General features: G+C 44.8%; 1 protein-coding gene across 1 annotated transcript in view; it reads right to left on the reverse strand.

Moving 5' to 3' along the window:
* Window positions 1-5,569, reverse strand: part of SMIM13 (small integral membrane protein 13) — a 74,714-nt gene extending 69,145 nt beyond the window's left edge. The window contains exon 1 of the mRNA XM_085606970.1: window positions 5,355-5,569. Within this exon, the coding sequence (XP_085463096.1) occupies window positions 5,355-5,430 (76 nt within the window). The 5' untranslated portion in view covers window positions 5,431-5,569. The remainder of the gene's footprint in view (window positions 1-5,354) is intronic.
* Between the last annotated feature and the right edge of the window lie 7,114 nt (window positions 5,570-12,683).

The raw sequence follows: 12,683 nt of genomic DNA on the forward strand, positions 1-12,683 counted from the left end.
GCTGCACTTCAAAATTGCACTGTACTTCAAAATTGAACACCTGCACTAGTGGTCACCCGCTGTTCCGCTCCCCGGTCCACCACACCAATTAAGATCGGTGATTGAGTGGAGGGAGTCGCTCCTGCCAGGAAGTAGGTGTTTCACCCACTTCCGGTGGGACACTTTCGGCGACCATCTTGGAGAGGAGACGCTCTAGTCTCCATCCAATTTAAACCAAGGCTTGTGTATATCTGGGGCGATGGAGCCGACGTGATGCGGACGCATGGAATGGACGCGCGCTGAAGGCGCGTCAGTTGCGCGTCGAAGGCGCGTCAAATGCAAGCCCGTCAGCGTTCCGGAGGCGGCCAGCGACAGCCACGCTGACCGTTTGAACTTTCTATCTGCCGGACATATAGCCGTAATGATCTTCTTCTGCTTCGACCTCAGCCGTGTCTCCAGTCTACCAGATGGGAGGTGTTAGCCCTCCCTTCTTTCGTGTGCAATAATTGTAGTTTTACCCTGCACCCCGGCATGGACGCACCCCAGAACCCCGGGTCCTGTTCCAGAGGCAATCGGAAGGGGCACATGTTTAGAGCAGCCCTAATTAACACCCGGTCTCTAGGCAGACATCACCTGGACATCTTTGATCTCCTGTCTGATACAAATGTCGACTTATTATTTATTATCGAGATCTGGCTCAATGAGTTTTCAAACCCTATCATTGAGTTGGCAATACCTGGCGGTTTTAAGATTTCCCAGGTTGATCGCAAAGTCGGGAGGGGTGGTGGTGTTGCGGTCATCTTCAGGGATAAATGGGCCTTTCGCTGTGAAGAGTCCTCTGAGTTAGGAGAGGGTGATGTCCTCGATTTTAGTGTCACTATCTCCACACACGTCTTGCTGGGTGGCACATTGGTTTACAGGCCCCCGGGGCCTGCTGGTCCTTTTCTCAAAAAGCTAGCGGATGCTATCATTACCCTCGGGTTGCGGTTTACGAATTCTCTTTCTGGGAGATTTTAATATCCACTTGGATAAAGATGAGGTGGGAGACACCAGGGAATTCACTGACTCTCTTAACCTAGCCCAGCTTACTCAATAGGTCTGGGCACCGACACACGCAGGTGGACATATCCTTGATCATATCTGTTTCCATTTCCCTATCAAGGGGGAGGATCCTCTGCCAGTGCCCTGGTCTGATCACTTCCTAACATACTTTTCCTGGGTTTTGGAGGGTAGTATTCCCCTGAGCAATACCGGTCAAAGCCCGGCCTTTGCTAAAATCGACCCGATGACCTTCAGCTGTGCTCTAGCTGAGTCCAGACTAGTCCCCTCCATTAATTTGGAGGATGCTCTTGAAAACTTTTCCAGTTAGATCAAGAGGGTGGTGGCCTGTTCCTCTACCATGGCTCCCCAACACACTATCCAGGGATTCTCCATCCCAGCCATGGTTTTCACATGAGCTTAGACTGCACAAACATCATTGCAAAAAGGTAGAACGTATATGGCGGTTGAACTACTGCCCTTTGGCGACATCGAACCTTAGGAAAGTCCAGAAGCTGTACTACACCTCTATAGCTCGGGCCAAAAGCTTTTACTATGTGGATCGCATCGATCAAGAAAGGAACAATTCTAAAGAAATCTTCTCCATGGTCCAGAACTTATTGGCCCCTAGGGCGGAATCTGTCACACTTCCCTCGTCAAACATTTGGTGCAAGGTACTTTCAAATTTCTTTATTGATAAAGTTCTCCATCCAGGCTTCCTTTATTTTAGGTGATCACTCTATGACCAGGCCCTCGCCCTCGTAGGGGCTACATACTGGGTCTTCCTCCCTGACGGCTTTTTCACCTATTGACCTCCCTGAGTCACTGAAGATCCTTAAGGCATTGAAGTCAGGCTCCCCAACTGATCCCCGTGCAGCCAGACTCCTGGCCTCGGTCGCAGAGGCAGTGAACACTAAAGCTAACACTCTTATCAATTTGTCCCATCAGGAGGCCCTTGTTCCTTTAGTATGGAAGCAGGCTAAGACTCTGCCCCTCTTTAAGAAACCAACGTTAGATCCGCTGAACCCAGTTAATTACCTTCCCATCTCCCTCCTCCCTATTATGGTGAAAGCCTGAGAAAACGTGGTCAATAAACAACTCACAGACTTCATCCAGGGTGCTGGCCTACTTCATCCAGCTCAATCCGGATTCAGAGCCTCCTATAGCAATGAGTCAGCCTTGGTGGAAGTCTCAGAGGCTATTCGGGAATGTTTGTATGCAGGAGGGAGGGCAGCTCTTATTTTGTTGGATCTCCCGGCAGCATGTTCCCCATTCTCTGTTATTCACCCACCTTGCAGACATGGAGATCTTGGGTGCTGCCTTGAGTTGGCTTAAATCTTTTTAGGAAGGGCGCACTCAACAAGTTTGGATCCCTCCATCCTCCTCCTCACCTCAGGAGGTGACCACTGGGGTGCCACAGGGACCCTCCTTGAGCCTGTGGGTAATCAAGCCAAGTTTAAAGCCCTGACCCATCGTGCATTACATGACTGCGGCCCCTCCTATTTGCAGAACAGGTTCCAGTTCTATGTCCCCGCCAGATATCTTGGTCCTTCTTCTCAGTTCCTGGCCCTTACTCCCCGCTTCCTAGTCACTAGAGTGTGGGGCAGCTCACTTGCTGTCAAGGCTACCACAGCCTGGAACACACTCCCTCTGGCTCTCCGCAGTATTCAAGACTTCTGACCATTTAAAAAAAAAAAAATGAACTTATCTTTTTACTTAAACAAATCTTCAGGCGTCTGTGCTTACTCTCCCTTTCTTCTCCAGGCTCGCACCGGGACACTCCTCGGAGTATCTGTACGCGCTACAAGTGCAAATAATAAAACTAGGTCCTGAGAGCTCTCTGTGTACTTTGCAGGCGGGCCCCCTCAACTTTTGTTATGCCACACAACACCTCTAAAATGTTATACCTCCAGAATATCAGATAAACCTCTTCAAAACGGTTAGAAAATCAGGCCGACCATCCTCTTCCAACGGAACACTATCACAAGGTCAAAGTGAAAATGATAGCCCTTGCTTTGCTCTGTTACTACAAAAGAGATGATGTGGGATTTCACAACAATCAAAGGGGGGGGGGGGGTGCTAAAGAAGCATTGCAATCTCACAACAGTTACTGGATGCGTCCTGCAAGTCCACTATTTTTTAGATGTTTAGGTGCTACCAAGTTCAGTCACAGGAAGGTGGCATGCAATTTATTCTGGGCTCCAGCACCCACTTCCTTGAGACATGGATCTGACGACGCTTGCTGTTCCTTCCCCTAGTAAGGCCATTTCCACGCAACACTGGGCTATCTTGCAGCTCCTTTTCCAGACCTTGGCACAACAGCAGGGAGGCTCTAGTACACTATGCTTAGTCACAGTCTTGTGGTGTTACAGGGTATGGGAGAGAGAGAGAATACCTGCCTGCTCTGAGCTGGACTGCAGAGGTCCTTCTAAGTCCAAAGCAAAGACTTTGAGTTCACCATGGATCACCAGTGAACAGGAGAACCATTCCTTAAGTCCCATGAAACCAGTACAGGACACCCCTTCACAAGCATTTTCATGTAGGAGGGGATGGACAGGCACCAAATGGTCAAAGAAATGTATATTCAAGGGCAGAGAGCACAGACTCCCCAAGATAATTATCTCCAGTTTCCAGGTAGTTGCACACTTAGCAGAAAGGGGAAGGCACAGATGTCTGTTGAGAGGTAAACAAAGTCCTACATACCTGGGAGGAGATACTGGGTATAGTTCCCAGACTTATCCGGAAGAAGATCTGCCAATGCTGACAAACCAGATCAACTTCATTTTATGTTTCCTGGTATCTCTGGCCTGAATGCATACTATACACTGCAATTTGATGAGAGCGAAAATATTATAGGGTCTCAGAGGAGGAGCATCAATCCACAATGGCCCTAATCCTTAGCAGCGGAACAACAACTTTGGGCCTCATTACGATGCCAGTCTGAAACCAAACCGCCCGACTCCTTGTCGGAGTCGGTTCCAACCAACTGGCGATTGGTGGTTCCTCCCGACTGATTACGATGCTTTTGAACACCATTCGGAAGATCTCCCATTGACTTCTATGGGAGCCTGTGTTCCGACCGACAACACAGGCTCCTATGGGGAAAATGGGCATCTGTGGAAAACCAACATAGTCTAGAAGAATCTGACTGTCGGTCGGAGCCTTTCCGCTTGACATCGCAAACGGTCCCTTAGTATTAGAGACAATGTGTCCTCAACAGAAACATCATTCATACCGCACATGGTCTCCACAACCGTTCATCATACACTGGAGTGGAAGATTGAACAGGTGAAACCACAAGGATTAATAGCAGCTCTCCGATTAATACAGGCAAAAGGCCAATGTTTCTGCTTATTAACCTGCCACTGACATTCACTCATCCTACAGCTTGGTGAGAGGGGCAACAGCCATTATAAGAGGAGGGTACACTTTGTATGTCAAGTTCAGATGAGCACTCTGCTGGATCAGACAAGTACATAATGAAGCAACCCACTGGTCTCAAGATTTGAGGCTACTGGACAAAAAAAGCGGTCAGTCCTAACTGCACAACATAGTGGCAAGATGCCAAGCGGGCCATCCAGAAAGATGACGCTCGTAAGTTGAAAAATAATTGCCATTTACATCTCTCCACGTCCTCCTTTTTCTAGGGAATATGTTGACACTCATGTAAGACTAGTTATAAATGATATTTGGGGAGGAGGCGTAGAACTTTTGTAACATTTCACACTGTCCTAAAAGGGTTTTTAACAGGACCAAGTCCAGAAATGGATTTTACGTTAAAAGAAAAAATAAATACTACACTGATACCAGTTGCCATAATGAAGGAACAAAATGTAACAAGTGGAATTGGGGTGTATTTTTTGCAGTTCTTGCTAATAGTTTGCAAAAAGTACAAAAGAAAAGGGACACGCACATTTACTTAAACACCCTCGTTCTCTATGAGAAAAACTAAACTCACCCATAATAAAACAAGGACAAATGGCTGTAATGTGAGGGGGGAAAATGCCCCCGCACCCACTTCTTTTTTTTTTAACATGACACATTAAATGGAAGAGCAACACAATCATTCACCTACAAACTCCAGTCTCTAAAAGACAGACAAACACCTCCATGCAGAAGATGCTCAAGCTGCCCCAGCCCCTATATCTTTTACACAACATGTTGTACTCCAATTTACTTGTTTCCAAGCGCTCACTGGAAATCCCCAGAGGCTTGTCTCATAAACCAAAGTATCCACGGCAAAAAAGCATCTACATTTTTTTAAAGTACGTTATTTTTGTCCAAAATAATAAAATCTGATACATAAATAACTGTGATCGTCTTCGCCTATCACTCACCACAGAGCATGAAGAGCAGCACACACAGCAATGTGGCCACGATCACCAAGAGGGTCAATCCCACACTCTGCCACATCCTGCGGCCGCGCACCGACGGGTTGAGGTACTGTCAGAGCGCCCGGTGAAACAAGATGCTCTTTCTCGCCGTCGCAGCAGGAGGCATCCCTCGCACTTATTCTCTGAACCGGCTTTGCTGTTGCTGCATCTAACTGCGGCAGCAACCGCTGCTCTGCCCCCGGCTCTGACGCGATTCTCGGCGCCGTCGCATCACAGCAGCCGCAAGAAGCAGCTAACAGGTCTAGTGTTGTGCTTCCAGCCGCCGGATGCACGCTAGAGGTCAAAGAGAAAATAGAACTTGTAGAAACAAAGGAAGGACAAGTGCCAAAGCAACAGCCATCTTGTAGTGGCATCACTATAACAAATAGAGTACTCCAATTTGAGGGTGGTGTGAAGACTTCGTGTGCTTTCCCATCACAAATTAGACGGATTTGGAGGCTGGAACGAGAAATCACACCAACAAACATGCTACATTAGGAACAGAGAGAAGGAAGATTTAGGAACAATTCGGGGTCACATACATTTTTCATTAACTTGAATTGGTGGATTTTGTAAATAGTAGAGAGTTGGGAAAGTCAATAGATCTCGCCTATTGGCTTTGGCAATGTTTTGTAGGCATGTTGTACAGCATCACCGATGCTTTGCAGTAGTGTGGCTAGAATACTTTTTAGGTCTCACCTAGGTAGCGCATGTGTTCTCTCTTCAAGATATGCTGTGTTCAATATGTGGGCTTTCATTCCACCTCTCACTGCTAATTTGTTAAAGTGTGTGTCATTCTGTAAAGCTTGTTTCTCGGTGGTTTATTTGCATTCCAAGTTACACCTTCTCGAGTCTTGCTCCTCCCCTGGAATATTGGCCTATTACGGTATCATTACACAAAAGGGTTTTTCTATGTGTTTGCGCACTCTTTTATTTTTGTTGCATAGTGCACAAGATTTCCTGGCTCAGCACGGCACCCGCTTCATGCACGCCACTCTTATTCGTTTACAGACGCTCTCTCTCCTCTCCATTATTTACAGGAAAACAGCCCCATCACAACATGGCCGCAATCTCTGCTCTACGACTTTTATTACAAGATGAAGTTGCTAGGATAAAAAATGTGTTCGCTAACGGCCTCGCAGTGTTGAAAAAAGTGTTTGTGTGATAGGACTCCTGACTGAACTTACGCATCTGCACAATGTTGCTTGGTTGGCACAAACACAACTAATTATTTAAGAGCGTCCCCAGCCCTTTAACACTATTACTACTAAATTTGCTTGGCCTATAATCATTTGTGTTCTTTTTTCAGCATGGAAAGTCTGCTTCTAGATTAATATTCATTTATGGGTGATGTAATTATTTCTTATATATGGTGGCTTAGATTGTTATATATCATTACACAGAGATCCAGCACTGCACTGCCCTTTATTTATTTCCGTTTATCACGCATTAATGTAGCACCAACTAGGCTCAAAGGGACTGAAGTGCTTTGCTTGAGCACAACTTACTTTGCACAGGGATCCAGCACTGCACTGCCATTTATTCATTTATTTCAGTTTATCACTCATTCACGTAGCACCAACTCAGCACGAAGGGACTGAAGTGCTTTGCATGATCCCCACTTACATTTCACAGTGATCCAGCACAGCACTGCCCTTTATTTATTTATTTCAGTTTATCACGCATTCATGTAGCGCCAACTCGGCACAAAGGGGCTGAAATACTTTGCATGACAGCCACTTACATTACATAGGGATCCATCACCGCACTGCTCTTTATTTATTCATTTCCATTTATCGCTCGTTCACGTAGTGCCAAATCGACACAAAGGGACTGAAGTGCTTTGCATGAGCACTACCTACATTACACAGGGACACTTAGCCAGCATTCCATAAAAGTGCATCTGCAGCCATCTTATTAAGTGTTAACCCACCACCTGCAGTTGTTGTTTTGAACAAACCAATGCTTTTGCCTCCCCCTACTTGTGGCCCACCACGTCCTCCTCTCTGATCTTTGTTGTTTACCCAATCTCCCTACGCCCCGCTTCAGCCACATCCCGTGACCTCCCTCGTGTTTTGGAATGCTAGTAACCAACATTACACATGATTCTACTCGCAAACAGCCTCCAAATCTAGCTTTTGGATCACAGAGGACTTGACTGGTAGAAGCGGAGGGAGACAATGACTACCCCATGTTCAATTACTGTATGTGCTAGTGGAGCTTGTATTTCTGCTGTACACGCTGTAATTGTAACAATAAACAATACTGCATCTATGTTTCCCGCAGTGTTGCAGTCTACGCTATGACTATTCTCCACATGCAAGTAAAGCTTTACATCAACATATACTGCAGTTGTTGTTTGTGTCTTACTGAAGCAAGAACATTTTTTTGCTTAACAAAATCCAAAATGATTGCCTTTGTCAAGCCTTGTTTTATGGAGCCCACAGGCCACAGCTCGATAAGTTGACAGGTCACAAATTAGTACATTTGCATTCTAAATCCCAGGTGCACTAACTTGAAGCAAAACAGGTGGTGCCTCATTTGCCATTGCTAGGCCATAAATGGCCGGTTTATATCCTGGTAGCCGTTTGGTGACCTCTCCAAAAGTGTAGCGGCCTCCATTAAGGATCAGTCTGTGCCACTAATCGAGATTTGTGAAATCTTTTTTTTATTAATTACACAACAGATCATTTAAACGTAAAAAGGTAAACGCTCATAATAAAATAGTAAACCAATTTGCCAATATGCCCCATTTAAAATATAAGTAAACTATTTCACAACAAAATACATAAATTAAATGAACAAACAATGAGGGCGACTAAAAATATATCCACTGGATGTAGAATTGTTTAAGTGACAGAAGGGCAAAAACACAATCCAATGTAAGGGAGCGCTCCAACAGACTAAATTTGATTTTGCTGTTGCACCACTAATCTTTACACCAATGTTCACCAGTATACTGTATCATAGGCAGAAGCCAGAAGGACAATGTCAGGGACTCCATCGCAAAGTGGATCAGAGGGACCATCAATGTTTTATTATAACGTTTTAACAAGCTAGACAGCCGCCACACTGCTCTGCAACATAACCTTAACACATTGGCATAGCCAATGGCTCTAACTAAACACTTAAAAGTTCCCAAAGGCGAGACCTATTGACCATGTCAATGCTTGTTTTAAATTAGTATTAGCCACACTGCAAAGCATCCTCACTGCTGTACAATATGGCTACAAAACATTGCCTAGGCCAATAGCTCTCATTTGCGAGACCTATTGGCTTTGCCAATTCGTGTTTGAATTTGAGGTATAAAAACACTTGTAAAGCACTCAAGTTGGTGCTATGTGGCACTGAATGTAATTGGTGCTCTTGTAAAGCACTCAAGTTGTTGCTATGTGGCACTGAATGTAATTGGTGCTCTTGTAAAGCACACACGTTCATGCTATATAACACTGTACATAAAACAGAACAAAACAATTTACTGTTAACATTTATCACAGTGGAGAGTATGTGGCGTTATAGCCAGAGCTGCTGACTTTGGAACTGGGGAGGCAGGTTCAAGTTCAGCTTTGGCTCAACATTCTGTGAATCTCGGCAAATAACCCTGTGCCTCATTAAAGAAAAACATAAATGTAACGTTGACCCTGTGCCCAATTAAAAAAAAACATCAATGTAATGTAATTGGTGCTCTTGTAAAGTGCTCGAAGTCGCGCTACATAACACTGCCCCCCCAAAAAAGGAATAAATAGCTCCAGGGAGGCAGAAACACTGAGAAGGGTGCAGTGGGAGGGGAAAAAAATCACCAGGCTTAAGGGGGAGTGGAAGGGGGAAAAGGAAATAGTGCCTCAATGAAAGTGTGAGCAGCGGACAGACACTAATTAACTTAAATCAATCTGTAATTGGTCTGTGCTCTGGGAAGGGAACGGAAGTGATTGCTTAGCCTGTGCTAGCCAATAAATATGCACCAAAGAAGAGTGACAAAGAAGCCAATGAATGGGAAGCAATGGGCGGGTCTCAAGCCCTTTGTTATACAGAATAGTCTTGCAAGCGAGAGTGCATGTGCAAGGAGAGCATGCACAAGGAGCGCATGCGCTCTCGCAGGCTCGACCTAAAAAGAAGGTGACACCTGCAATACACAGGTGTAGCTTATAGGTCTGAATTCAAAGATTTATTTTGATTAAAATATCTGGAGTCATCTGTATACATGCCAATATTTTAGGGCAAGGTGAAAGATTAAAAAAAAAAATAGGAGAATGTATTTTCCACACTGACTTATATTGAAGCAGAGGCAATCTGCATTAATCAGATCTATTGGTCTGTATAGTGCCAGACAATCAGCATTTCTTTTTTGGCAGTTTAATAACATAGCGCAAACAAAAACAGAGTTCAAAACACTGGCAAGCAAAACAGAGTTCTAAACTGTGTTTTTGTTTGCACTATGGAAAACTGCCAAAAATAAAATGTTGAAGCCTGTCACAAGCTCTAATCTTCCCCTTCAAGAATTAACGACAATGCATTAACCTTTGATGTCAGCGGTGATGCAGGGCTCTGAGCCAACCCTCTTACCATTTGTTCTCCGATGAATCTCTCCTAAATAAAGTTTAAAATAAATAAATAAATCTCTTCTTTCCCGCCTGAGAGGGGATGGGAGTTTACATTTCATCAATCAATTTCAATTAACAGTGTAACTCATTTGGCTACTCGGTGAGGACCAGGAATCAGTGACTGTAGTTAAGACAGTTTATTACAAGTTAGCAGTCAAGTTAAGATACACAAATCTCAGCACTGATCCAAAGTTTACAGGGCCCACAATTTATTTTGTTATCTCTTTGGTCCTTGGATGAATCCTGCTCATCACTTTGAAGGGTGAAGGAAATTTGGGTGGCAAAACATTGGTTATCCAATGAAGACCAGGAATTGGTAACCAATTTACAGATTAGTAATTAAATTTAGATGTATGACTCTGGACCATACTGTATAAGTATAATATAGCAACAGGAAGTCCCAATCTCTTTAATAAATTCACACAGGCTAAAATTACACGGACTAACAGCTCTGCTACCCCAATACAGAACTGCAGCACCAAAACAGGATGTTCAGTGAACAATTTTTGTCTACCTTTACTACACAGTAATCTAAGAATCCCAAACACAGTCCCGGTGGAAAGCACATTCATGGAAAGTAAAATACTCAGATATTTAAGAGTTTCAATAAAAATAAAAATAATTAGTGACAAGTAAAAAAGCAATAATCACCATTTAGAAAGCGTGGTCAAGAGTCTCAAATAAGTCAGTTACAGGTGTAGTGTAAAACTACACATTAAACAGAGTCTGAGGAATAAAGGTTCTTAAAGTCCATCGGTCAGCGCAATGAATGGAAAGGGTCTAGAAAGAACGGGCTCAAAGGGGAAGTTCAGCAGGGTGTTACCAAACTATGGTTCGGCAAAGGAGTCCAAGGAAAGTCCATTAGACAAGGGGCTCTTGCCGCTATCAGGGCAGGGAAGAAAGGTCTGCAAAGTTCTTAGGGTAAGCATGGAGCTGGGGAAAGTTTGCAAGCTTCTCTCCTCCAAGCATCTCCCAAGGCACGAGCCAACGACAGAAATGATGAAGAAGACAAATGGTAAGGATGGCAGTATCTCTCCATGACTTCAGGGAAAATTGGTGTTATAGTTCATCAGTCCGGGGGGGGGGGGGGCACCCACTGCATCACACCATCCCCATCCGACATCCATGTGGTGATCTTCCACTCACAAGGTACAAGATGGCAAGAACTAGAAATTATCCCAAGCCAAGCATAGGACTGATTGTCCGTCACAAGGCACACATATTGATCCGCAAAACGCTGTTCATTGCTGAAGCATCCAGTGTGTTAGTTGCTATAATACAGTTCTAAAGGAATCATCAATATTCTGATTTTATGTATCAACTTTCTTAGCTTCTCATGGGAAAATACAAGAATTCTACATGAGCAAAACTGTAATGAAACACTTCCTAACAGGTATCATGAAAAAATGCAGGCCTAGGTAATAATGTCAAGTTAAATGCATTTTAAAGTAAGATAACATTATGAATGAGCAAGTATACATTTAAACATAAACATATGTAATTTCATTTAGACATTTGTCAAGACAGTAAATAACACAGATTGTTTCATAAGAATGTTGTTAGAAAAACCCCACTCCCACACCGGAAGGGTGGTGGTAATGGGGTCTTCCCAGACATACACTGTGGTAGCTTGGCTCGAGTGGTCAGGGGTCAGGCACCGTGTTAGGCATACGACATACCCACACAATAACCATGCGTGCATCCGTTCCAAAAACGACACTACACCTTAAAAATTATACTGAAAATATATCTCTTTATCTTCTTTTCTCTTAGTTGCTGATTAAATAAATAATAATACAATCACAGTACACAAGGCTTCTTCTTAAAAAGTGCAGGTCAAATAAATAGTAACACTTTACAGGTGCGATAAATAGGTTCAGGTCAAATAAATACTGTGAGGCAATAAATACTGTGCAGGAATAAGTTAGCACAGGACAATAAATACATCACAGGAATAACTTAGATAAATACAATAAATACAGTACCCTCAATAAATAATATCAGCCAACAATGACATTTGTAAAATCAGATCACATTTAAAATACTATGGGCTGATTTGGCCCAGTCACAGCTTGTGGTTAGGTGGATGGCCTGAGGGGTAAACTCCCTGGCTTGGACAAGGCTGAGGCCTAAACTGAGGTAGATCAAGGGGGAATCTAGAGATCTGGCTCTCCCACACTACACAACCCCTCTGTATTAGTCTCAGCTCACCCCTGGCACAATCAAGCTGGTTCCAGCACCTCTCTAGCCCCTAGGATAGTCTCTCAGGGCTCCACAGGGCCTTAGGCGCCCTCTATTCCACTTACTGCCCTTTTTATGAAGCTCCGACGCTGCTGGAGTCGTGTCGACGCCGTGAGGCGGTTCCGGTTCGATGTCGGCGGCCTCGGCGCTATGTCAGTTCTTGACGACGTCGATAGGCGGTTCCGGTTCGATGTCGGCGGCCTCGGCTCGGAGTCGACCTCCGGTTCGATGACGTCGGGCAGTCTTGGCTCGATGTCGACTTCGGGCGGCTCCGGTTCGATGACGTCGGGCGGCCTTGGCTCGATGTCGACTTCCGGCGGCTCCGGAGTGCGATCTCCACTCCCGACCTCCGGTCCTTCTTTCTTCAGGTTCCGGCGACTCCGGAGTGCGACCTCCACTCCCGACCTCCGGCACGATTCTCTTCAGGTTCCGGCGACTCCGGAGTGCGATC

The sequence above is a fragment of the Triturus cristatus genome, chromosome 5_2, assembly GCF_964204655.1.
Source record: "Triturus cristatus chromosome 5_2, aTriCri1.1, whole genome shotgun sequence".
NCBI lineage: Eukaryota > Metazoa > Chordata > Amphibia > Caudata > Salamandridae > Triturus > Triturus cristatus.